Here is a 27,700-nt window from a genome sequence, read left to right as displayed (position 1 = left end):
GTATATATATGATATATAGAGCCACTTTTACGCTACTTTGTGAGTAGGGATCAATTCACTTATATTGAGCTGTACACAATACGCACATACCATCAAAAATGTAAAAGAAATGATAAATTTAGGTGCTATATTATCAATTGAAGTTTCAGAAGGTGACACATGATCCAAACTCGGGAAAGGTTTCAGGACATGCTTACGATTTGCCTATACTTTTCTGTTAAATAGTAATAGCTCTGTTTGTTTAAAAGGTTTCGATAAAACAAAGAGGTTTCAAATTAAAACAATCTTAAAAATCAGGTTTATCCTATAAGCAGGCGATAAAACGTACGTATGGGGTGATAAAAAAAAAAAAATTAGTTTAAACTTTATTTCATTTGAATAAATCAATATATGTATATACACAATACGTTATATGCACACAGGATTCGGAATCAAGTTGTATAGGCACTTATATTAATCCGTTTGAACTTTGAATGGTAAGTGTGCATTTGCCCGTTGCACATGACAAAAAATGACAACGAGGAAGTAAAGAAAAATGAAAGAAAAAAATCCAACAAGTAAATAGATCATTATTGGAAGAGATGTTATGACCTAAGTTCATCAGAAATGGATATACAATAACTTCCAAACAAGAAATTCCACCACTCTACACATGCATAAAAGCGGAAGTCGACGAGATTAAGCTACATATCTTTTGGATGATGCACATGTATATAATGAAACTATTTTTAATATAGGAATTTTTTTTTAGTAAAGTCTCCATGTACAAGGATATTTACAGTTATTGGTCTTAATGGATCAATAAATTTATTCAAGTAAAAAGTGTGTTGTTGTTTCGATTTTTCCACAGGCACAATATGGATTATCTATCACATGTATGCGTTTCGCGAATAGGTGGGATTTAAGAGTACTAATTACAGTCGTGTGTGTAGTATCTGTCCGTTGCGTTTGGACGGTGCCAATACAATGATTTCTAATGTTCTTAAAGTTCGATCATTTGCCAGGATCAATAGTTCTTTTTGCAATAGTATGTAGGCTCGTTTTCGTCTACGAATGAGTGTTATTTAATGAGAGGGAATCTGATTTTCTAACGAAAGAAAGAAGTCGAGTAAGACCATTTCATGTATACCCGTTTGACTTGTTGGACAAAGTAATCGGGATGCAGTCACACCCAGTGTGAAATTTCTAGACTCAGTCGAACGTGTTCATGTGAAATTAATCACCGAAATTGAAAATCGTTTTTCAAGAATTAAAAAGTTGTCGGTTTATACGGAGGGCGTTTTCCTGCATACGTCAAGGTTTAAAATAAATACGATATATATATTTGAGCATACCATTTGCGGAGGAAAAGGGTTCGAAAACCCATGGATCGAATGTATTCAGAAAATTTTCAACAAATGTTTAGTATTTATATGAACCAAAAATAAATTCCTCATGCTTATAAGTAAAGTCGTCATTTTGCGATAAACTACAGTATTTTTTTAAAAACACTTTTCTTTTCTTTTTTATATGACTGCTTCATGTATAAAGATATAAGAAAGAAATATTACCCTTTGAACATCTACAATTCAGATGATGATATATCAAAGGAAAACCATTGTAAAGTACTATGCAACCCTGTCAATGTCGTTCATGTCAGAAGATTGTGTGAATTTTTACATGAATGTTTTGAATTGCGCACCCAAAGTAAAGTGCTATAACTACATTTAATTTATGTTGATATGCAATACTACATTGCATATACATGCAGTGTAATATCACAGGTACATGTCAAATATATACTTGTATTTACATATACATGTAAATGAACTGTTAGTATTTAGTTTGTTGTCATTATATATCTCATATTGTGTAACATGATTGGTGAATCCATAAATAAATTGAGTATATTTCGGAGATAAAACAATTCGGCCAAGATAGTGATATTTTGTTTGCGGATATATTTACAATCCATGTACCAGGATCGCGATCGTCTATGTCGTCTCCAAAGATTTTGTTCTCTTTCCATTTTTTTTTTTTATTGCCCCATCACATCATGATCACCCTATCTAATGTCAGATAGCTCCATGTCTACCTCTATTTCTCACATTCATACTGGTACAAAATCATTTCCTTTGTGGCTTTTCGTCTATGTAAATTAAAAGCAAGAATGACCACGTGAAGATTATACGATCACTCGCCCTGTATTTCAAAAGTTTTGGCACCCTTGTTTTACTCTTCCATTGACAAACTACAGAGCTGGTTGAGAAAAACAAAAAGAATGCAAATAAAAACTCATTTCATTTTGGTATTTCCATGATTTCTCAATGAAGTCCAAAGGAGTGAGGACAATTTATATAGCGCTTTTTTATGTCTTCTCTCTTGTAAATCTTACTTATCGATTACAACCCAAACAAATACATAGCAACCCATGCCGTGCATTCATTTATTTTGCGCCTTGAAATGTATGAATTACTGCAAATATTGTCATCCCCATTTCTCAGTGAGCATTGAATGTAAGATTAGACTGTCATTCTTGACATTTCGATGCTTATAGAGGTGTCTTTTCAAAAAAGGTTGGTGGCCGTGAAAACGGCCGTTTGTTATAGGTCCTGCAAGCAGACTTTGTACTTTTTACTTGCTGGCGGGTTTCTGGGTCTTCTTGGGGAGGAGCACGGCCTGGATGTTGGGCAGGACACCACCCTGGGCGATGGTCACGCCGGACAGAAGTTTGTTCAACTCCTCGTCGTTGCGGATGGCCAGCTGCAGGTGACGGGGAATGATTCTGGTCTTCTTGTTGTCACGGGCGGCGTTGCCTGCCAATTCCAAGACTTCGGCGGCCAAGTACTCCAGAACGGCGGCCAGGTACACGGGGGCGCCGGCTCCCACTCTCTCGGCGTAGTTCCCCTTCCTCAGCAGACGGTGGATACGACCCACGGGAAACTGAAGTCCCGCACGGGAGGATCGGCTCTTTGCCTTTCCCTTCACTTTGCCTCCTTTACCACGTCCTGACATCTTGATTCAATACGGTGCGCTGACGAAATCAAAGCAACGAATAACCCTCGCACGCAATACATCAACCCTTTTAAACACGCAGTCTTCCTGTGTAGAGGGACCTTTACAGTAGTATTGAAGTTCTGTTACCACTGAGCTCCCCAGGCCGATATCCACGGTCCATATATGTCCCTAAACACTATATTCCCGTTGTTGAGATTTATTCATAACAGATATTGTATTATGTACTTCATTTGATCGTGGAAAGCTTTACATGGCCCATGGGGGCATCTTCCATAATTCATAACAAATTCTTTACACACGAATGTTGCCTGTGATCGGTCTCTTATGAAGCAATTAAGTAAGACACAAAATGTAGACAAAAACTTAACAAAAGAATATCTAAATTCTGTGCATGGACATTCCTGTTATAAATACATGATCACAATACTTAACAAAAGAATATCTAAATTCTGTGCATGGACATTTCTGTTATAGATACATGATCACAATACTTAACAAAAGAATATCTAAATTCTGTGCATGGACATTTCTGTTATAAATACATGATCACAATACTTAGATTCCACATATCTTTTTTATGTTAGATGCGACAGTCAAAGATTACCAGGCAGATCTTTTAGCATTGATAGATCTGGTAAGTTATGTGATCCCTGTACATAATGCAGATGAAATTGGAGATGAATACCTCTACATAGGCTATTTACTTGTGAAATGTTTTACCTACAAATACTTACAAAGTTAAAAATGCTGTCAGTTTTGCAAATTATGTAATAGCGATGATAGATTTACTCTTTGTCCAAATTTTGTAAAACTGTACTGTTACTATTCCATGCAGTCCACCTGACACTGGTGCTGTACACATGTTACCTTTCTCTTCATTTATTACCTGTCTGTTACTGTTGGTTATATACGCTAGTACCTTCATGCATATGCAAAGCTGTAAAAGAACATGTTTCAAACATTTCAAGGCATATTTCAGCAAGTTCTTAACTGGATTTATTTCTCTAATCACAGTTCTCAGTTTATTATGTATTCTACTTCTGTTTATCCTGATTTGACCTTCCACCGAAATCACGCGGGGATCCGAGTTATAAGAGACCCTCGGTACACCCTTGCTTGTCGTAAGAGGCGGCAAAAACCGAAGTCCCCTGTCACAGCAGGTGTGGCATAACAAAGATCCCTCCTTGATCGATGGCCATAAGTGCCGAACATAGGCCTAAATTTATCAGCCCTTCACCGGCAATGGTGACGTCTCCATGAGTGAAAGATTCTCGGACGGGACGTTAAACAATCAATCAATTTAACCAACCAATCAATCAATCAATCAATCCTTCGACCGAACAGTAACCACCTTTCCTGCCGCCGCACAACATCACACCCAAAGTCAATAAAAGCGTGCAATTGAGGGTTTCAAAATCATGGTTTATCGACCATTCAAAATATATATGGTAACATGCCTTTATTAATGGTAAACATCTGTTGAACACCCACCTCAAATTGTTTCAAGTTAAGTATGACAGATTTTTTTTTTTTACAGTAGGTCAAAGTATGGTATATTTTTCGAGATTTTTCTCACATGTAACCATCGTTACCGAGTCCTTGACATGATAATGTGTAAGATAAACATTAATTTTCCATGTATTATTCCAAAACTTGTATTGGAATTGACTGAGCATATATTTTTCTAATTTGCGAAAGACAATAAATACAGGTTTTCAAAGAAAATATTTAATCAACACAACAAGAAATTATCTGCTGTAAAAGTCAGCAATAAGATTTTAAGAGCGCAAAATAAACGACTAGATATCACTTTCAATATCTTTGAAATGGCAGAAAATAAAATTGATTAACAAATATTCTCGAACAGTTCAATATGTATGAAACATGAAAACAAAAGACTAGCAATAGATATAGAACGACAGCTTTTATGTATGTAAATGAAGTAGCGCTATAATTATGTAACGTATGTTTCAACACTTACACAACAGTACATCCATGAAAATATTATGCCAAAACGATGTCATCATCAGTTATTCTTTACGATTGATGTTGCAAAATCATAACGACATCACTTAATTCAATGGAAATACCAATTTTAATAGAAATATAACGTAGACAAGCAAAAAAAATTTACCAAATGTGTCTTTTCTTCTGAATTTGTTAAGTTGCAATAAATATGCTATTAAAACAAAAGTAAAAGATTGATGTTTCACTATTCAAATGCTCATGATTCTTATAGAAATAACAGACACATGTTTTGAAACCTGGATTGCTCTTTGTTATAATAAACAATGAAAGTAACGTATGTTTCTTATTTTTCCTTTCATTACTGTAAACACATCATTTCCATTCAAAAAATGGAAAGAAACATATTTACCCATTTCTAACAATCTGTTTACAATAATAATATAAAGAAAATGTTTAATTTCCCAACATTTTGATTAAATGTATACCGAATCTTATGTTTTTGTTGGTTATTTTGGAATACCTTTCCATAGAAACTGTCAGTATAATCCACCACGCGGTGTTATGAATGAATATTTAACGTGAACCTTAAGACATAGATGTCCCCTATTGATTTTGAGGTCAAAAGGACAACGGTTAAACTACTCTGGACATACGCTATTGTCCGTTGAGAAGTCTTTCCTTGACAGACATCAAACTTGAAACACTGGTGCCCCCTTATGAATAGATAACCCCCATTGGATTTCAAGTCACAAGGTCAAAGGTCATACAAAATTACTCAAATGACCAGTTGCTTATAAGTATTTTGAGAGACAAAACTTACATGTATCATTATGGTAGCCTTTGACCGGTAGTTAAACCTTTATTTTCACTGTCTATACAGACATTCTACCTTTTCAGTATTGCCACAAGGGGAGCATATAATATTATTTCTAAAACATTTTTTCATGGTTGTTCTTATGTTTTAATGCATTTTTTTTTCCATGGTAGTTATTCTGTACTTCTGCTCTCACAAGCGCCATTTCTGAAAAAATAAATAAAAAATTAAGAATAATATTACGTAACGGAATTCCTGGTAACATACAGATAAAATATTTTTTAATGATTTCTCTATAAGATTGCATAGAACAATCATCAGAGATTAATCCCTTCATTTCTAAGGTATATTATGAAAAGATGCTGAATTCTAGCAAATTGATAAATGTTGAGTTGCATAGTTACATGTATCATAAATAGGACAGTAGCAGAGAAAAACATGGTCTGTATTTCTTGCAGAGGATATCTGTATATATGCTGGTGAATACGGGAACAGTAACACATTTGTTTCTTCATAACATAGTTGATATTCAACAAATATATCGTTAATGATGATATTTTGTCAATATGTAGTTCAATATTTGATGTCTAATCAAGCATTTCATTAGGTAGCATACGTTACTTTGAAAAACGTATGTTACCAGCGTTCTACTCAATGTAATTCTTACACCAGAGGAATTTCGAGATATTTGGAATACGATATACATTCTTTGATATCAGAAGAACAAATTCAGACCAAAACATTCCATCTGCTTAATCAATATTGTATATCAAACATTGCAGTTGTTGTAACAGTACTTACCGTAAGAGAAAATTAATCCTAATTCTCAAAGTTTAACACGTATTGACTTTCAAACTCAAATGTTCATAGTAGACATTCATGTCGTATACCACATCATGCAGACAGAGAGCAAAAATACGCGGGAAATTGTGATATCATTCCTTTTAATTAATTTCTCGGTAACGAATGTTACATCACGAATGTTACATCTTGACACGTTTGTCAAATTTCAGACCAACCAATGACTTCTGCAAAAGAAATGTTTATATTTTCATTCTCTGTACACTACGAGATATTCATAAAAGGGGTAACATTTGCTCTGCAAATACGTTTTCATAAAAAAAATTATTGTATCGTATGTTACATTTCTAAAATCAGAATGCAAAATTTTGAGAATAATGATGACTTCTTCTCAATGCCACATCCAAATATCGCTTGATGAATATTTTCCCAAAGTTTTTGAATATTTTAGCGCCAAAATAGATCAAAAACATAAAGATAATACGAAATCTTTGTTCATACATTGGGTGTTTAATTGACCCTATGATCACATAATATAATCTGGCGACATGGAGTAATATATACACCACTGCTTTAAATCATACGCAAAAGGTGTTAAACTTTTATTGAATGAAAATTTAGGAAATACAAATGATATAAACGCAAAGAAAATTAAAAAACACGCTCTCAGATTTTTATATTTGCTTGTTCAATTTTAAAAATTGAGTCGGCGACAGTCACGTATGTTACAAAATTAGGGTATCTACGCTTCCTACCAAGTTTATAAGTAAAGGGGAAATAAAAAGTATACCATGCCTAGGGAGGCTATGGGTCCATGAATGTATAGCACACAAAATATATGATTTGATATAGCTTATTTTCTAATAAAGTGCCGGCGACATCGATTGCACGCTTTTATTGACTTTGAGTGATCACGTACACTCATTACTACCTCACTAATTCAGTTCTGCCGTCAGTAATTAATTACATCATTTTTTTCATCTGCTACACTATTTATAGTAACATGCACGTGTTGGATACTTTGTGATCGCCAACCTGCGTGTTTTTACTTCACAGGCAATGTTTTAGGTTTTTCTTCTTTTTCCAAAACGGTTTTATAAACAATCATATTTTCATTTTCAACTATATGCCTTTTGCTAGCCCTGTACTTCTTTTATGCAACCGACAATGTGCATATCTGCATCTGTTTCGTATTTCCAACCATCCATTTGCCAACACACACATGTTGCATACCATTTATTTCAATAAGCACTCAGTTACAATTAACATGCATCCTATATTTTTTCAAACATTTTATATATCACTTCAAATATGGGGTTTATTGATTTTTAAATTTTAACAGGTACTTAATTCGAAACTATCCAAGGGTCAATAGTTCGACCTGAAGACTCGAGATTTTAGGAATAGGCTATTACGCATGCGCTAAGTATTACCTTCACTTTATGCATCAAACTTGACGCAGAGTGTGACAGTGTTTTTCGCTAGGAATAAGTGACCTTTTCCACTGAAAATACACTTCTTCTGAAATAGATATACATGTTCTATAACATTTCCTTTCAGATGATATCCCTTGCTACCTTTCGTTGATCAGTGTTCTAGTGGAATTCGTGATTCTCAGTATTCCCACAGTGTTCTATTGGTGAGTGTTGCATTTTATGCGTGATACACGTGGAGTAGCTGAACATTTACATTTACAAATTGTTCAAAATCCCCGCTCAGCTTTTCGATAGTAAAACAACAGTAGAAAAGAAAATCCGAAAAGTTATGTTACAAAAAAGTAATAAATTATAAACCGATAAAAGGTAGGCGTTAGAAGTAATCCCACAGACCGACCGCGTCATAACGTATGAATATGCATACAGCGGAACGGAATTTACCGATGGTTAACGAGTATTGTTCAAGCACATGGTAATGGTTCAAAGAGAATCATGAACACGGAAAGGTGGAAAACATTATGGACACCTGTGTCAGAGGACGGATTATGTGGATGTGTGAGAACTTTTGAGGAAGCTGAGAATGTTCGAAAAGCCTATGAGGTAGAGACCTCCTTCACATATGTTTCTGGGAAAAAGGAAGCGCACTTCGGAAGACCAGAAATAGGTAGATCTAGATTTAGATTGAAAATTAACATTCTTTTTCATGTATGCAAATATTTAAAGTCAGGACAGCTTAATTTTCAGTCATCTAAAATGTTGAACTGTATAAACTTTTTGTACTTGGAAATCGCCACCGCATACACGGATCTTGGGAGGGGGATATCCTGGTCTTGGATCCGCGCATACCCTAGTTTCTGTGGAAACGAGGGGGTTGTTTATATTCGGTCTTAACCCCCTCGTTTCCACAGAAACTACGCATACCCCCCCCCCCCCAATCTCAAGTGTTACCCAGTGGCGGATTTAAGAGAGGGGCGCCCCACCCTTAAAAGTTTCAAATTTAAGGTAAATCATGGTCTCTTGTTTAGAAAAAAATAAACGATGAAGCAATACATTTTTCCACTCTTGGTGAAATCAATGATAAGATCTTTTAATTTATTGTTAATCTTCAATTTATTTGATGCGTGCAACAATTCAATTAACGATGTCTTCAAAATAATTAATGATATCTTCAATGGCCTACATTTTTGCAGTTACTCCCCTTACACCGGAAGTTGGGGGCGCGCTTACGATTGAGGTCCTAAGCTTCACATAAATAGTATTAACAAATAGCGTATAGTAAAGCTTACGTTACCAAATTCTTTAGTATACCAAGTTTTAACAGGTTGTAATATATCTATGACAAAACAAGGTTTAATTTCTTGGATTTTATGGAGAAAACTTTTTAAAGTATGCACTTTGTCAAATTGTAGAGTTGGGGAGGGGGGGGGGGGTGTTATAGGGTGTATTTGACGTTTATTTCTGTCCAAATTATACAATTGATATCGATGATGCATGTGATACAATCAGGCACGTTTATAAGGGAGGGTGGGGGGGGGGGGGGAGAAGTTCATAATATTGCCTAAAATTTCTTGACATGTACATTTCAAAAAAATAATCCAAAGCTCGAGAAGGAAGGTGGCAAGGGTTGATCTTTCAGTTCCATTCATCGGTTAAATATTGCATTTCCACTACCATTCACGACAATATTGGGTGTTTTTTTTTGGGGGGAGGCTATCTGACTATAGATCTATCTCTGCATGTAAAAATAAATAAGTTTGTATGTAATAGTAAGAGGAGGCAGACCCATTGTTGCTAGGAGCCTGATGATTGTTTTTGTGCTCATTTGAGTAATTGAAATGCAATAAGAGGTGTAAGTCGATGTACACAAAATCTAACTTTCAAAAGATTAAATCACACGCGAAAAAATATTTTAACAAAAATATTACACTAGAGATACCCATTCGAGATCATTAAAATGCTTTATTTATTGGCACCTAGTGTACATTTAGCAACAAGTAGTTTTGTTCAGTGTGAAGTGATAAATTGATAATGTACATGTATGTGTTGGTTTTACATCATGTGTTTTTAGGCATATCGTATTGCATGTTGGTTTTTTTGCGTTTTGGTTGTCGAAAATATTGATAAAAATTAATAATGAAGAATTGCAGACATCATGATTCTGATCTAAAGAAATCAAGGACTAGTTAATATTTACGTACTTTGTTACATCATGACCATACATTGCTTGCGAGAAAACCACACAAGCGACACATATAAATGTAATTAGTGACTAAAATATTATGCTCAATTATACTATTTTTAAGTCATTACACTTAATTCTTCGAAAAATTCCTTAACTGGCAATTGATTGCAATCAAAGCTTGTAAATTTTTTATTTATTCCTTATATGACACCGTCAACTAAGGACCGCAATTTGCTGTGCGCCCTCTGTGATCAGGAGAAATTAACTCACATAGCGTTATGAAAAATGTAGGCCATTCTGAATTATTGCGTATGGCAAGCCATATTCATTCCTCTAAAAAGATATCTTATATAATTTATGAGATGTCTTATATATTTTCAGTAAGATATGTAATAAATTTTATAAGATATCTCATATAATTTACAGTGTATAAGATATCTCATAAGATATCTTATAAACTCATAAAGTTTATAAAATATCTTATATATCAAACAATATATCTTATAAAGTTTATGAGATATCTTATAAAAAATAGAAGATCTCTTTAAATATAAATTTATTTTTTATAAGATGTCTTATAAAGCATAAAAGATACCTTATATGTTTTATAAGATATCTCATAAGTGACAAGACGACAAAAAGATCTGACAAGGCAACATAAAGAATTGACAAGTCGACATAATTATCTGACAAGTGGTGGCAGAACTATGCCACCATAATTGTTACTTATACTGAGAGAATTTATATATTCCCCCCCCCCCCCCCAAAAAAAAACCTTAAAATTTGTGTTATTTTATTAATTTCACCTCATTAAAGGTGACTAAAAATAGTAAAACTGACTACATAAGAGACATATTTCAAGCCCTATAAAATCTGTAAATCCACAGGGGCTTGTCTTCCAGATTGTGGAAAATTAAATAAAAAATATGCATCCTCTTAATTGATTGATATACTACTACTTGCACCTATTGTATGTATTATTATGAGGTCAGTCTAGCAGATTCCGAAGTCATTCTGTCAGATCCCCTCATGAAAAGTCACTTATACAGCATGCAATTTCTATATGGTGTCTCTGTCACCTAGAGTATGTATTATTAAAAGGTCAGTCTAGCAGATTCCCAGGTCAGTCTGACAGATCCCCTCATGAAATATCACATAAAAAAAAAAATTCTATATGGTGTCTCTGTCACCTATAATATGTATTATTAAAAGGTCAGCCTAGCAGATTCCCAGGTCAGTCTGACAGATCCCCTCTTGAAATATCACCTATACATCATACAATTTCTATATGGTGTCTCTGTCACCTATAGTATGTATTATTAAAAGGTCAGTCTAGCAGATTCCCAGGTCAGTCTGACAGATCCCCTCTTGAAATATCACCTATACATCATACAATTTCTGTATGGTGTCTTTGTCACCTATAGTATGTATTATTAAAAGGTCAGTCTAGCAGATCCCCAGGTCAGTCTGACAGATCCCCTAATGAAAGGTCACTTATACACCATACAATTTCTGTATGGTGTCTTTGTCACCTATAGTATGTATTATTAAAAGGTCAGTCTAGCAGATCCCCAGGTCAGTCTGACAGATCCCCTAATGAAAGGTCACTTATACACCATACAATTTCTATAATTTAAAACATGAGTTGATTAATATATATGTCTGCTCTACAGGGTGACCATCCAGTCCCAAAGAAACGTAAAAAGTTACTCCAGGCTTCAAAGAAAAAAGGATGTCAGGCCAAGATAATCATGAAAGATGTTGTATTCTTCCATGACTATCAGGTAAAATTTTGGATTATGAATCAATGGGTTGATTCAATTCATAGATGTAATTTTCGATAGGTGCAGAAAAACACAGAAAAACTGAAAAGAAAAGCAAGTGAACATCTGAGGGATGACATTTCAGACGTTCCTGACAAAATAAAAAAACAGAGACGGATTTATATCTTGCTTCCAAGGAGTGAAGATCACGAGTCAACACATCTTACCGGACAAGTAAGTCAAAAATACATATTTTTAGGTTGAAGCACATATTAAACATGTACTAATATTGAATTGTTGATAGCATTCATTGCTATAATTTACTTGTTGCTCTTTTCAAATGAAATCGCATTTGAATTGATGCACACTATGATTTAATTGAAAAGAGCAATAGCTAATTTAATGCATACATCAATTCAATTGCTGAGTGCAATAATTGTATTATTGCTCTATTCAATTGAATTGTAGAATGCATCAATTCAATTAATGTGCACAATAATTGAATTATTGCTCCCTTCAATAGTCGTTCCTCCAATTATACATATCTTAAGCGGCTTTTTATAAGTACGTAAGCGACTAATCACGTGATACCCGACATTTGAGGCGGTGTAAATACAAAGTACAAATCAAAGAAATATGGTAAAACGATGTGCATGGGGCACTTGTAACAGTGATTCGCGCTACAAAGACAAGGAATATATGAGAGATGTTACTTTCTGGCCAATTCCTAAGCCCAAAACAAGATTACGCGAAACTTTAGTGTGGGTGAAAGCATGCAATAGGAAAAATTTCACTGTGAAAAACGTAAACAAACATGCCTACGTATGCAGCAAGCACTTTGTGGAAGGTCAGCCTACAGAGAAATATCCGTACCCGGTTATTGCAGGATCGTCATCCCAGGGAAAACCATTGAGAAAACCCCCAACTAAAAAGGCTAACAATCACGAAACCGCAACCACCACAAAGCTTTCCCGTAATGTTGATATCGAAACCGTTCCTACTCTGGCAGCATTTATTGTGATAGGTGACGTAGAGGATGTTGCAACTGATGATATTGGTAAGAATTATGGAGATATATGCAATATCCACACTTTAATTTTGATAAATGTGTTGAATCACACACATAGAACGAATATTGAAAGTACAGTATATTTTAGAGTTAGCTTTTTTTGTGATATGATCTCTTCAATGACAAACCTAATACCAATGTGTACGGATAAGATATAATCATTATTATATGAGGAAAAAACTCCACCATGACATGTCGAAAATTGTTTTGTGGTTTTTTTTCTCAAAAGGGAAGTCTGACCATCTCCCAGAGCATGGATATTCATCCAAGAAAGTAATGGTGGATCAAGCAGTGCAAACCACAATAAATAAAGAACATCTCTGTGATTATGATGATGATAATTTGATGAATGGAGGAAGCATGCGTAGACAATTCATTTTGAAGGATGTCATGAAAGATGACAACAGCTGCAAGTTTTATACTGGTAGTTCATTGTTAAACTTTACTATACCAATGGTTGCTTAGACAATCTAATATATGTGAAATATTTGCAAGATATCATTTCTACATCAATATAAATCCCTAGGTCAGAGTCATTTGAATCAAGATATCAGTTTACAAAATATATAATATATATATCAAATCAGAGTGACGTTTCCAAATGAGTGAAATATTCTCGAGCAGGATGTTAAACAATATACAATCAATCAATCAGTAACATACTAGAGGTACTATCTTATTACTACTTGCACAATAAGTTCTGAATGTTACATATATCTACAGAGTTCTTTAATTGGTGACAAAACTCTTCAAATGTATTTAGTTTTATGTCAATTCATTCATTTTAGGTTTGTCCCTGGCAATGTTTGGGTTTCTCTTTGTGTTCCTGTCTAAGTCGGCAAAGAGTATGACATACTGGAGAGGCAGTGAGACAAGTAATGAAAGAAAACAGGTAACAGATTCTGGATTTTGTCTGAATACAGTAGTCAATCTTGCAGACAATGAACTATACAGTGATTTTATATATCATGTCCTAAATGTATATCCTAAAATGTAAAAAGCAGGTAACAGATCAGCGTGAATTTTTTTTGCACTATAGGAAATGATTATAAATGAGATTATCCTAATTTAATGATAAAATTATATAATTTTATGTATCGTACAAAATTGAAGTTTTAAGCAATTAATTTTTAGACTCCAAGGAAAGGTCCTAAACGTGTACACTAAAGGAGGAGATGATCTTAATGCTTCTGAGACTGCGAAGAGGTTATGACACCATTTCTCTCGACAACATGTTTGGAATATCTGACACTTTGGTAAGCAGAATTTTTGTAACATGGACTTCTTTGGTATCTAAGGAACTCGGATTCTTGATTCGCTGGCCAAGCAGAGAACAAGTAAGATTTAAACGTCCAGCATGTTTCAAACATTTTCCCAAAACACGTTGTATTATTGACTGTACAGAGTTTTTTGTGCAAAAGCCAAGTCTGCCATCATCACAAAGAATAACTTATTCTTCCTACAAACATCATAACACTTTCAAATGTTTAGTTGGAATAACACCAAGGGGGTCATTTTCCTTTATATCCAACTTATTCACTGGCAGCATATCGGATAAGAAAATTGTTGAGCAATCTGGTTTCCTTGAGAATTTGGAATATGGAGATGACATTATGGCAGACAGAGGGTTCTTGATCAGGGGGGAGTTAGCTCTTAAAGGAGCGACATTAAACATTCCTCCATTTGCAATGGGAAAACAAATGTGTAGCGCAGCAACAACGAAAACAAGGAGAATTGCTCATGCAAGAATTCATGTTGAAAGAGCAATAGGTAGACTGAAAAACTTTGCCATTTTACAGGGTACCTTACCATTAAGAATGAAGACTCAGTTTGACAATGTAGTTAAAGTTTGTGGTATTCTTTGTAATCTAGACAAGCAACTTGTTAAATGAGTTGATGAGTATAATTTGTAATACTCAAATGTTTCTCTAAGTGATTACCTATCATAGATTTGTTGCATTGATGTTTTAAAAATATTTAAGTTTATCCATTTAAGATAAACAAAATTATTGACTAAGAATCGAACTAATTTATCAAGTCAATATTGCTTGTATTTCGGTTATTGCATGTAGTACATGTACTAGGTTTTACTTTTACATTTAATCTTTCAAAATGACGCAAGCATTCCTTTGCGCATGCTTCCCCCTTTTTTGCTTGAAACTTCCCAGTGGGTTGGTCACATGAAAATCCCCACCCACTCTCCCCAAATTTTGTATAGGTAAATTTCCTGCATGGTTAAGAGGACTTTTTCTGCTGCGGATTTTGCTTTAAATTTCAGATTCAGCATCATGACTTCTTAAAGGGACATGTTGAGGGTACATCATTGTGCGGAAAGAGACATTATGTTGAAGCTACATCATTGTGCGGGTCTGGCGGGATTTTGCTATCTAGAGAGCCATTCACTGTTGGATACTGTCATTTCCAGGTCCTTCGGTGGTGTGGTTTTCTACTCACTGAACATATGAAAATAATTAACAAACGCCTGTATACATAAGATATTACAATTTCTAGAGATTTATTGACAATCCAATCTATTTCGGATGAAATAAATCAAATTTGTACATACAACTAAAATTACAATAAATGTGAAATGTCATAACCAGTCTTGCTTAATTTTTTCACTCAGGATATCTGAATACTCTCGTACAGATACCACTGACTCCATTCCAATCAAAATATTGAATTAGACCCCATTCTGGATTAAACAGCACTTTAAAACAATTTTTACAGGCTTCTAAAAAAAAATTCAATATTCGGTAAAACATGCTTATAACAAACAAGCATATAACAAATTCATTCTTATTGTGAAGTGATATTTATTCTCCTCTGAGAGAGGAAAAAATGAAAATTGTATTGGATAAAACAAAGTTTGGTTATAAGAAACTGTTTTTCATTGACCCTTGAGGTTCGCTATATACCATGTTTTACTGTGGTTGACAATATTTTGTAATACAAACAGATAAATCCAGATAGTATACAATTTTACTATTCTACAAATGTAGTTTTGTTGCAATTGACAAACATAGTTTTAAGCAAAATATTCTTAAAGTACATTTCTAATTTTTCAATCATATCACTGAAATATTTTTCGTCATACACAATATCTTCAACAACATGGATTCCCTGTTTGGTATATATGACCAAGTCAGCAAATTGACAGTTATAGATACCCATTTGACCCTGTATTTGGGGATAGTAGTCTGAACTCTGAGTTAATTGTAAATTTCCATTAGAATTCATAACGCATCCTTTTAGAAGAGCCACTTCCTTCGGTAGCTTTTCCCTGTCACTATATGGACATTTTATTTCAATAATTTTTGTCCCACCGTGATGTTTGCATTTGCATGTTACATTATGTAACAGTCCATCAACACTGCAACCTAGGTAAGGTTTATCTTTGAATATGCGCAATCCAGGAAATTTAATATCCATGCCAATATGCTTCTTTCCTGCCACTCTCTTATACAAGTTCATTGCACATCTTTCTTTCTTTACACCCCATGCAAGGGAAGCTGATTTTGCATCACTATATGCACCCAATAACAGTTTCTTCAAGTAATTGGGATTTCTTTTATGAGCCACACAATCACACACCTTTTTAAAATTTGATGCAGTAATCATTCCTTTACGTGCTACATGCCAGTTGGAATTATCAGATTGTCCATATGTGTGCGACTCAACATACTGGATGTCTTCTTCACTGGCATGGATATTTTCTAGAAAGGTATCACATAAAGAATCTGGTACTTCATCAACAGACTGATAGTTTAGCTTTTTTTCATCAAGAAAATTCACTGATTTCTCACAAATGGACCACATGGCACACTGATCATCATTTGTTTTTCGTACATCCGACTCATCAAATTTACTTTCCAGCAAATCCAAAGCCTGTGTATTTGGGTCAATCTGTTATTTAAAAAAGGAATTTCAGAATATTCTTTGGTTTAAAATCATCTAAAATCTTATAGATTTTAGAATAATGAAGTAAAATACCACTGAATATACAAACAAAGTAAGTTTTACACATTCAATATCTTATGGTACTCATGTTCCTTATTAACATTAATTGGTACAGGTATACAACAGCGATACAGTGTTGAATTTTGCCATTTAGTGAAAGAATACCTTTTGTAAAGATGCATAAAAAGAATCCAGTTTTTCATCATTCATTTCCTCAACAACAGCACGAGGATCAAACTCGTCGTTTGTGTAGTTATTATTGACATCTGCTGCAGCTGGATTCTTGTGATACCTATATATGACAAGATAAAATGGATTATAAACCAAAGTAAATGTGAAGAAATTCCTGAATTTAATCAGCCCCTTGTAAGATCTTTCATGAAGGAAATTGATATTGGAAGTTATAATCTATGATGCATAAAAATCTTACTTTATTCTGCGAGTCTAAGACCCCATTCCTTTTTTTAATTACATAATTTTTTAAATCATAAACTTAAGTTTTAATATTGCATCCACTGCAATGAAATCAAGTATTTACATCTGTACACTAGGTCTTACTTTGCTTTCATAATTTTTAATCTTTTAATTGGAACTGGACAATCATGATGTCTTGGTCTTTTGATCCATTTATTCTCCCCGTCAGTGGATGACTTCTCATCATACGCCTCTATTTCATACAGTACAGCTGCTATGTGTCTGCATGCACCATCAGCACTACAAAACACATTGAGAGTATGTATATGTACATATGTCACTACCAATAGTCATAATGGTAAATAGTAAACACCCCTCATGATAATCATTTACCATTCATTAATTAAATAATCACAGATTACATGTTGTACACCCCACTGTGATTCATTTCCAATCTCTACTTACCCTCCAATACATGTGCAGTATGCTGATCTAACATTGCCATGCTGTTTTCCAATGCAGATCCATAATTTATAGTAACTTTCATTCAAGTAAGTTTTATCTCGTTGAGTTGGTTTGACTTTTGCTCTGAAGAGACATAAGGGTTCTTCTTTAGAGAGACCGTGGTACTCCAAATCATCCACATGACCATCGAAATATAGTCTATAATCCTCGCATGATTTGTAAGCTTTGAGTTTTTTTCTGTCGTAGTCAGATCTCGATGTTATTAGATAATTAAAAACGTCATAAAGAGTAATATTTGGAATATCAGACAGAGTATTTGAAAACCCATCCATGGTGAGAGGATCCTTGCACCCCAGTGCATCGAGCTTGCGAATAACGTCATTAGTTGATGAAATATTTATATATTCGGGATTTTTTGGTAAGTCAAGATGAAGTACCGCTTCACAAAACCTTACAAGGTGTCCTTTGTTCAATTTCTGAGCGCTAATCCCCCGTTCTTTCAAGAAATTTTGTAAATTACACACTGTTGATGCACGGATTGTACTAACGTCCATTTTGTATCGAGTAAACATATGTCGGGTATCACGTGATAAAACATATCATAAAAGCGAAAACCAAACCGGATGTAGCTTTTCGGAGGAAGGTCTATTGAATTAATGATATCTTTAATTCAGTCGATGCATACAATGATTCTTTGGAAGTGAGAGCAATCATTTAATAATAAATGTCTTCAATTCAACATAATCACAATAGAATCAATGATCTTTTTAATTGTTGCTCTCTTTAAAAGAATTGATGTGTGCATTGATTCCTTATACACATGCATTCATTGTAAATGTAAAACTAAATAGTCAAAGATGTCTTCAATTGAATGAAAGAGATCATCAAATAATTTATACCAAGCTCCAAATTAAATATTGTTAGTGATAAATACACCATGTTGATATGCACATCAATTGAATTGATGAGAGAATTAATTAAATTTATACACAAATCAAATCAATTATTGCTCTCATCAATTCAATTAATATGAGTATTGATTCAATTTTTGGATGTAACATTTGAAATGATGCTATACATGTATTCAAATAAGTAAACATATCTTCAATTGTTTGAGTTTATGTTAATTTGGCACTCCATTCATACAGAGAGGTCACATCCATACCAAGGAAGATAATTTTTTCAGAATTACAGGAACAAGATGTTGATAACATTGTCCTTTTATATAGAATTGATATGTAAATCAATTAATTTTCAGCTTGCAGGCTTCATGAATCCTCTGTCCAAGGAAGTTCGAGATAAACTTGGTGAACTTGTTGGGCATGGTGTAACAAGTGTTTCAGAGATGCGAAGACATTTGCATGTGTATGTTGATACCTTGCTCTTTAAAGATATTAAGCGTCCTGCATTGTCCGATGCTGCCTACTATCCAACAGACGAAACAATCAGGACACACATCTACCTTGCCCAGCTGAGGTTGAGGTAATACAACATGTTGAAAGTTTAATTTACTAGTAATGTAATTTTCATTTTGACAAATTATACAACTAATTAGTTCTGCTTGATGGAAAACATTCAACAACACTTTAAGAGAAGAAAATACATGTACTGTCATTTTGATGTAGATACTCAAGGATAGATCAAGAAAATCTCCTGCAAAAGGTAGCAGAGTGGCAAGACAATTATCCAAAGGATAATTTCATCTTTATGCCTGCCTCTGACTCTGCACCAACTGACAGAGATATTTTGAGGAACATAGATTGTGTGGAGCAAGATGATGATGATGAGGTCTATCCTCAAATACAGACAGCAGAGACAACAGAATTTTTCTTCTGTCACCAGAGTGAATTTCAACGTCATCTATTGTACAGGTTTGAATTAATAAAACTTATTAAAACTGTCAGGTGTTTTGATTGATTGTTTAAGGCAGCAATTATGTAATTGATTCATTTTTCATTCAAATATTGATAAGAAAATCAGTCAGTGTTTAAGATTTCATTTCAGTCTTTCAAATACTGATTTACCATAATGTAACAGATGTAAGATAAATGTTTGCATTTGATTTGCTTTTTCTTTTACTTGTGACTTGCTATTCTTTAGAATGCATTTTGTTGCAGGTATGGAAATTCCCTGTGCTTGCTAGATGCAACCTACAGAACCACAGAGTATGCATTGCCACTGTTTTTCCTTGCTGTCAAAACCAACATAGGGTACAGTGTAGTGGCTGAATTTATTGTTCAGCACGAGATGAAGAGATCAATAATGCAAGGCCTACAGACAATAAAAACTTGGCTCCATAATGCACCAGACAAGCCAGCAGAGTGGTACTGGGAACCCAAGTTTTTCATGACAGATTTCTGTGAAAGAGAAATTGTTGCAATTGAGGAAATTTTTCCTGGTATGATGGTTAATTTTTATTGTTCAGTAGATTTATAATGAAAATTCAATTGATTTAGAGGTAATAAGAATGCAGTGAATACTAGGATATTTGAATTTTCGTATGAAAGTAAAACTTCTCCCTGTATAGTTAAAGTAAATTGACAGAAAATAATTATGTATGTAATGTATATAACTATTTTAATTGGTTACATTAAATTAATGACATTTGAATTACCAACTGCTATTCCCACATGTTGATTTTTATTTCTTCCAGAAAGCTTTGTTTTTATCTGTGATTTTCACAGAGAACAAAGCTGGATTAGATGGGTCAGCAAGACAGACAACGGTCTTACTGATTGCAAAGATCGCGTGCTGGGAATGCTGAGGAGATGTGCTCATGCATCATCAGAAAAGGAGTACACAGAGGCCATCATGAACTTGCAAAGTTCCGATATTTGGTGTGTAAAAACATAGGTCCAATGTTTCAACTAAGAATAGGTCTAAATTTGTGGTACTTCACCTAACAGTTGGTGATATCTCAGTATGAGGGGAAAATTCTTACAGGGACGTAAAACAAAATAAACTAACAATAAAGTACAAATTTTAAGTATGTAAGTTATGCTTTAGTCTGAATAAACCATATGTAAGGTACAGCTAATCTTTCATAGTCACAAACCATGTCTATTGTCTCCGTTCACACTACATCATAGCAGTTTGAGGTAGGGTAGGTACTCCCAGACTCAGTAGTGATGTTGCTAATCTTTTATGCTTTTCTGTAGATGAATTGTGAAGAATGTATGTTACTATTAGTTACACAGTTAGTTAGTGACCTGATACGGAAAAATACATGGTGTGAAAAGAAAACCCGTATCGGGCGAGGTGAAGCCGAGCGAGCCCGATATGGGTTTTCTTTTCACACCATGTATTTTTCCGTATCAGGTCACTAACTGACTGTGTAACGAATTTATCACGTCGAAGACCTCTAACTGTATATGTGGGGGTCTATATCATACAACTTAGTCAAATGTCTTTCCTTTTGAAACGTCTGCAAGTCGAACCCGACGATAAATAAAATTACTCGCCCAATACGGATTTTACTCGCATGATACGGTTTTTTTCATGGCGTCATGTGACCAAGATCTGACCAATCAGATTTCAACAATTTTGTCTGAGGCGTGATAAAGACAGTTCCATAAACAAAACCACTGTGTTGGGGAGGAGAACATCTTAAAAGATAGCTTTATCTGCAGGATGTGTTCCATTAGATTTTGGGTAAGTGACATAATGTGTAACAAAATATTACAAATAAATATTTATTCTGAAATATATTCCACTGCAATATGATTTACTAGTACCAAGTAAGATTATCAAATGTGTTGTGTGTCTTCTTTGAAGGGAGAAAACGACAATAAAAAATCAAATGGAAAAACTGCTGCTAAAAAGGTAAAGTTTTGCTGATATGAAAACCAACTAGGCAAAGAAATTGAAGAGATTTTTGTATAAATATTTTTTAAAATATATAATAATATTCTTTGATAATATTATTAATTTTGTTTTAGATATATTAAGGAAGTTTGTATATGGGTACATGTGTTCAGTGTTAGCTCATCTAAGCCATAGACTTAGATAGGCTATTTTGATTATAAAGCATCTGGTGTCTGTTTATTATGTATTTATTATAAGTGTTTATAGTTCAATATGTTCTCTGGAACAATGGGACATATTTCAACCCAACTTAGCACTAAGCTTCTAAAGGTAAGGACTAGAGAGGATCATTTTTATTCAGAGGAGGACCATAACTCCCATTTAAGGATAATTAAACAGTGAAAATAGAAATGGGGTCTTCTCAAAATACTTTGGTCCGAGAGTTGCATCCAAAGTAAAGGTGGGGTTACAATGGGGTTGAATTTCTGTATGGGAATATAAAGGAAAACAGGTAACTTCAGTGAGTGTAATGTTTTAGATTATTGTTACAAGGAAAATTGGTGTGTATTTATTGTTCTTTTTTTTCTGAAACACTAGACAAAGAAATCCATCAGTCTGGGGAAGAATCTTCAAAGTGAATTTGATTTTTTTGAGGACCTTCAGTTTCACGAAGATGAGCATGTATAAGAGTCATTTGATAATCAATGACCTTCACAGACAATGTATTACAAGTGAAATTTTATTGTCAGGCAACTCTCTCTTCAAATAATGTTTAAATGTTGTAATATACTGAAAATTATGAACAGTGTACCTACATTATGTTCCAATAATGTATATTTTGTGAGAAATAGTACACAATTTACAGCATACATAGAAATCAGTACATTAAATAATTCAATGATTCAGAAATCATGAATTTGTTTTCAATGATGTTCTATTATGAAACTTAAAGCAGCATTCTGATATTACAATCTAGTATGTTTAAAATGTTTTGTAAATCACATATAGGATAAAGGTTTTAAGTACTAACATTTAGTCGATTTGATATTTGTAATACACCTTATGATGATGCTCTGATATGATTTGTAAATTGTAATCTGTATAGTGTGATATTATAGACACTTCGAGGTCATATTGAGCAAGGTGTACGTCGAACCCAACATTTTTCTTTTCAAGGACCCCCATATATTTACGTATTACCCCTCTAGGTGTCTTTATAACGAATTTATCCTGCTAATGATTTTACATTGATTAAAGGCATATTGACATTATTCATTCTTGATGCTTTATTAAATGTATACCATAATAAAGCATTGCAGCATATGTATTAAAGTTGAGCTCTATCAAATATACAACACTGACAAAATAGCTGCAACATTTAAAACCAACGACATTGGGAGAAAAACAACTTTTTACCTCACCTGAGCTGAAAGCTCAAGTGATCTTTTCTGATCACCTGTTGTCCGTCGTCTGTCTGTCTGTCCGTCTGTAAACTTTTCACATTTTCGACTTCTTCTCCAGAACCACTGGGCCAATTTCAACCAAACTTGATAAAAAGCATCCTTGGGTGAAGGGCTTTCGAATTTGTTCAAATGAAGGGCCAGGCCCCTTTCAAAGGGGAGATAATCACAAAAAATGCAAAAATAGGGTGGGATCATTTAGAAATCTTCTTCTCAAGAACCACTGGGCAAGAAGAGCTGAAATTTACATTAGAGCTTCCTGACATAGTGCAGGTTCAAGTTTGTTAAAACCATGACCCCCGGGGGTAGCTTGGGGCATATAGAAATTGTATGGTGTTTAAGTTACCTTTTATTAGGGGATCTGTCAGACTGACCTTGGAATCTGCTAGACTGACCTTATAATAATACATACTCTAGGTGACAGAGATACCATACAGAAATTGTATGGTGTATAAGTGACCTTTCATGAGGGGATCTGTCAGACTGACCTTGGAATCTGCTAGACTGACCTTGGAATCTGCTAGACTGACCTTATAATACATACTATAGGTGACAGAGACACCATATAGAAATTGTATGGTGTATAAGTGATATTTCATGAGGGGATCTGACAGACTGACCTTATAATAGTACATGCAATCGGTGACAGAAATATCGTATGGAAATCGTAATGTGTGTTGTATAATGTGGTGTATAAGTGACCTTTTATTAGGGGATCTGGCAGACTGACCTGGGAGTCTGCTAGACTGACGTTATCATAATACATACAATAGGTGACAGAAATATCGTATGGATAATTGTATGGTGTATGTGACCTTTCACGAGGGGATCTGACAGACTGACCTTGGAATCTGCTAGACTGACCTTTTAATAATACATACTATAGGTGACAGAGACACCATATAGAAATTGTATGGTGTATAAGTGATATTTCATAAGGGGATCTGGCAGACTGACCTTGGAATCTGTTAGACTGACCTTTTAATAATACATACTATAAGTGACAGAGACAGTATGGTGTATAAGTGACCTTTCATGAGGGGATCTGATAGAGTGACCTTGAAATCTGCCAGACTCCCCTTATAATAATACATACTATAGGTGACAGAACTATTGTATGGAAATTGTAATGTGTATAGCATAATGGTGTATAAGTGATATTTCATTAGGGGATCTGGCAGACTGACCTGGGAATCTGCTAGACTGACCTTTTAATAATACATATTATAGGTGACAGAGACACCATATAGACATTTTTTTTAATGTGATATTTCATGAGGGGATCTGGCAGACTGACCTGGGAATCTGCTAGACTGACCTGGGAATCTGCTAGACTGACCTTACAATACTACATGTACATACAATAAACCACAGAGACAATATATGGAAATTGTAATTTTCTGAGTGCATATTGTAAAGGAGTAGGCTTATATGTTACCTTACAGTATCTGGCAGAATGAAATTGTAAGCTCAAATAAAAGAAAATATTTTGCACCCGATATGACATGGTTTAAATAATAATAAAAAAATCTATTTTTTAAATATAGACTGATGACCCTTTCTATCCACATATACATGCAATATATAGTCTTCTCCACTTTATGTCGCTGACAAGGGATTAATATCCCCCCATCCACACCTCCGTATTTTCCTTAGGATTGTAATACTATGTAACACAATATATATATTATACTAGATGGCTAACAACACTTGCATGTGCTTTAGTGCCAATAAAGAATTTAATTGAATTAAATACTCCAGTTTCAGTCGCTGCAATGTCAAAAACTTAAAACATGTTTGTTGTTTGGATGGGGGTGTTGGGTGTTTGTTTTTCGTTGTTGCACAAAACGGCAAGTAGTCACTGTACATAATGTTTACAATAAAGGAGGTTAAACGGGTCTATATATAGAACTCGAAAATCATGCATATTCATAAGACGTGACGCTGTCGGTCTGTCGGATTACTTCTAACGCCTACCCCGATAAAACCTTCCTCGTCAGTTGATCAGTGTGCGCTGGACGCTTTACATACAAAGAGCTGCATGTGAGGTATTCAATTCAAGGCAAAATTTGCAAGTTCGAGATCTGCATGTCTATGAGTACGCAAGTAAATAAACTTAACCACTAACCCCACCCTACCTCTTCCATCAACCCTACCTTACCCTAACCCCCCCTCCCCACCCCACCCCACCCCACCCTACCCTACCTTACCCTAACCCCCACCCCACCCCACCCTACCCTACCCTACCCTACCCTACCCTACCTTACCCTAACCCCCCCTCCCCACCCCACCCCACCCCACCCCACCCCACCCTACCCTACCTTACCCTAACCCCCCCACCCCACCCCACCCCACCCTACCCTAACCCCCCTACCCTACCCTACCCTACCCTACCCTACCCTACCCTACCCTACCCTACCCTACCCTACCCTACCCTACCCTGCACTGGTTGGTTGCTTGCTTGCTTGCTTGCTTGCTTGCTTGCTACCTAGCTAGCTAGCTAGCTAGCTAGCTACCTACCTAGGTTGCTTGTTTGCTTGCTTGCTTTGGTTGGTTTCTTCCTTCCTTCCTTCCTTGGTTGGTTCCTTCCTTCCTTGGTTGCTTGGTTCCTTCCTTCATTCATTGGCGTCGGTGACCGAGTGGTTAGGCCGTCAGACTCTCGACCGAAAGGTCGTGGGTTCGAGTCCTGGCCGCGGCAGGGCTGACGTTGTGTCCTTGGGAAAGGCACTTTACATGAATTTCCTCACTCCACCCAAGTGTAAAAGGGGTACCTGGCTATAGACAGTGAAAGATATTGTTAGAATGTTAGTGCTCTAGCGCTTGTAACGGCAGCTTGCACTGTATGCTTCCTAGGAGGCTGAGAAAGTTCTAGATTGATATAAGGTCTGCCGGGGTAATAATGTATATTGATTATTGTAAAGCGCTTTGAGCAGCATACGCTGGATAAGGCGCAATATAAAACCAATCATTATTATTATTAATTATTATTATTCATTGCTTGCTTATTTTGTTTTGTTTCTTTTGCTTTACATCCTATTGATAATTTTTCACTCATATCGACAAATCACCAGTTATAGGTTAAGTACCACAAATATTTACTTAAAGGTGACAACGCTTGCCAAAACTATGGGTATGCTGACAAATTCCTAACCACTTGTTGCATAATTATATGGACTTATCAGTTTAACATTATATCGACTTTTCAGATAGTGTTTTACACTTGTCAACTAATAAAAAGTTTTAAAAATCTAACCTAAATAAGGAATTCACACCCACAATGTGCCATCCACTTTACATTATAAAGATCTGACAAGCTTTAACCTGGTGTAGCAACAGAAATTTCATGAGCATAGCATAGCATAGCTTACCTTAGCTCAGCTTTACAACACTTATTTCATCTTTATTCTTATTTAAGTATGCAAATTAAGTGCATGAAGATTGTGTTGAGTTCTTTCACATTTTCTTCATTTCCTCTTTCCTGCAAAATTTACTGAAAGCGATTGTTCCTAACACAGCACACGATTTGGACAGTTTTGATTACTTCTTCCTACTGAAGAGACGCATGCCACACCGTAGCAAACCAAACCAAACCACACCACACTGTAACACACCACACCACACAGTAACACACCACACTGTAACACACCACACCGTAACACACCACACCACACAGTAACACACCACACCACACTGTAACACACCACACTGTAACACAACACACCACACAGTAACACACCACACAGTAACACACCACACCGTAACACACCACACAGTAACACACCACACCACACAGTAACACACCACACCGTAACACACCACACCGTAACACACCACACTGTAACACACCACACCACACCGTAACACACCACACCACACCGTAACACAACACACCACAACACACCACACAGTAACACACCACACCGTAACACCACACAGTAACACCACACAGTAACACACCACACCACAACACACCACACAGTAACACCACACCGTAACACACCACACCGTAACACACCACACCACACTGTAACACACCACACTGTAACACACCACACCACACCACACCGTAACACACCACACCGTAACACAACACACCACACTGTAACACACCACACTGTAACACACCACACAGTAACACACCACACCACACAGTAACACACCACACAGTAACACACCACACTGTAACACACCACACTGTAACACACCACACTGTAACACACCACACTGTAACACACCACACCGTAACACACCACACCGTAACACACCACACCACACTGTAACACACCACACCACACCACACCACACCGTAACACACCACACCGTAACACAACACACCACACCACACCATACCACACCGTAACACACCACACCACACTGTAACACACCACACTGTAACACAACACACCGTAATACACCACACTGTAACACACCACACCACACTGTAACACACCACACCACACAGTAACACACCACACTGTAACACACCACACCACACCACACTGTAACACACCACACCGTAACACACCACACCACACTGTAACACACCACACTGTAACACACCACACCA

At 35.5% G+C, this 27,700-nt stretch overlaps 3 protein-coding genes and 1 pseudogene across 4 annotated transcripts in view; 2 read left to right on the top strand and 2 right to left on the bottom strand.

Moving 5' to 3' along the window:
- Positions 1–353: 353 nt before the first annotated feature.
- LOC130054158 (histone H2A-beta, sperm-like) lies at positions 354–3,063 on the bottom strand (annotated as a pseudogene).
- A 5,947-nt stretch (positions 3,064–9,010) lies between these two features.
- LOC125671019 (uncharacterized) overlaps positions 9,011–27,700 on the top strand; it is a 37,441-nt gene continuing 18,751 nt past the window's right edge. The window contains exons 1-7 of the mRNA XM_056162752.1: positions 9,011–9,402; positions 11,872–11,982; positions 12,043–12,195; positions 19,128–19,351; positions 19,495–19,740; positions 19,987–20,267; positions 20,523–20,706. Of these exons, the coding sequence (XP_056018727.1) occupies positions 9,352–9,402; positions 11,872–11,982; positions 12,043–12,195; positions 19,128–19,351; positions 19,495–19,740; positions 19,987–20,267; positions 20,523–20,706 (1,250 nt within the window). The 5' untranslated portion in view covers positions 9,011–9,351. The remainder of the gene's footprint in view (positions 9,403–11,871; positions 11,983–12,042; positions 12,196–19,127; positions 19,352–19,494; positions 19,741–19,986; positions 20,268–20,522; positions 20,707–27,700) is intronic.
- Positions 12,496–15,626, top strand: LOC125676964 (uncharacterized). Of its 2 annotated transcripts, XM_056162754.1 has the most exons (5): positions 12,496–13,018; positions 13,260–13,454; positions 13,819–13,922; positions 14,165–14,236; positions 14,329–15,626. In XM_056162754.1, the coding sequence occupies exons 1-4, from the start codon at positions 12,598–12,600 to the stop codon at positions 14,195–14,197; spliced, it is 753 nt and encodes a 250-aa protein (XP_056018729.1). In that variant the 5' UTR covers positions 12,496–12,597; the 3' UTR covers positions 14,198–14,236; positions 14,329–15,626. The 2 variants fall into 2 exon arrangements, with proteins under 2 accessions (XP_056018729.1, XP_056018728.1); XM_056162753.1 differs by having other exon boundaries at positions 14,165–15,626.
- LOC125660718 (uncharacterized) lies at positions 15,522–18,514 on the bottom strand. The gene is made up of 4 exons (XM_056162751.1): positions 17,870–18,514; positions 17,549–17,704; positions 17,156–17,282; positions 15,522–16,936 (listed from the first exon to the last, which is right to left on the bottom strand). The coding sequence occupies exons 1-4, from the start codon at positions 18,439–18,441 to the stop codon at positions 16,016–16,018; spliced, it is 1,776 nt and encodes a 591-aa protein (XP_056018726.1). The 5' UTR covers positions 18,442–18,514; the 3' UTR covers positions 15,522–16,015.

Source organism: Ostrea edulis, chromosome 4 (assembly GCF_947568905.1).
Source record: "Ostrea edulis chromosome 4, xbOstEdul1.1, whole genome shotgun sequence".
Classification (NCBI taxonomy): Eukaryota; Metazoa; Mollusca; class Bivalvia; order Ostreida; family Ostreidae; genus Ostrea; species Ostrea edulis.
This window is presented reverse-complemented; position numbering and strand designations above follow the sequence as displayed.

Bases quoted from the DNA above. Each gene is read 5' to 3' on its own strand.
- LOC125676964 (XM_056162754.1), top strand. From the start codon at position 12,598: ATGGTAAAACGATGTGCATGGGGCACTTGTAACAGTGATTCGCGCTAC. The intron at 13,019-13,259 runs GTAAGAATTATG...TTTTCTCAAAAG, and splicing joins TGTTGCAACTGATGATATTG to GGAAGTCTGACCATCTCCCA. The intron at 13,455-13,818 runs GTAGTTCATTGT...CATTCATTTTAG, and splicing joins CAGCTGCAAGTTTTATACTG to GTTTGTCCCTGGCAATGTTT.
- LOC125660718 (XM_056162751.1), bottom strand. From the start codon at position 18,441: ATGTTTACTCGATACAAAATGGACGTTAGTACAATCCGTGCATCAACA. The intron at 17,705-17,869 runs GTAAGTAGAGAT...TGTGTTTTGTAG, and splicing joins TACTGCACATGTATTGGAGG to TGCTGATGGTGCATGCAGAC. The intron at 16,937-17,155 runs GTATTCTTTCAC...TTTAAATAACAG, and splicing joins TTTATGCATCTTTACAAAAG to ATTGACCCAAATACACAGGC.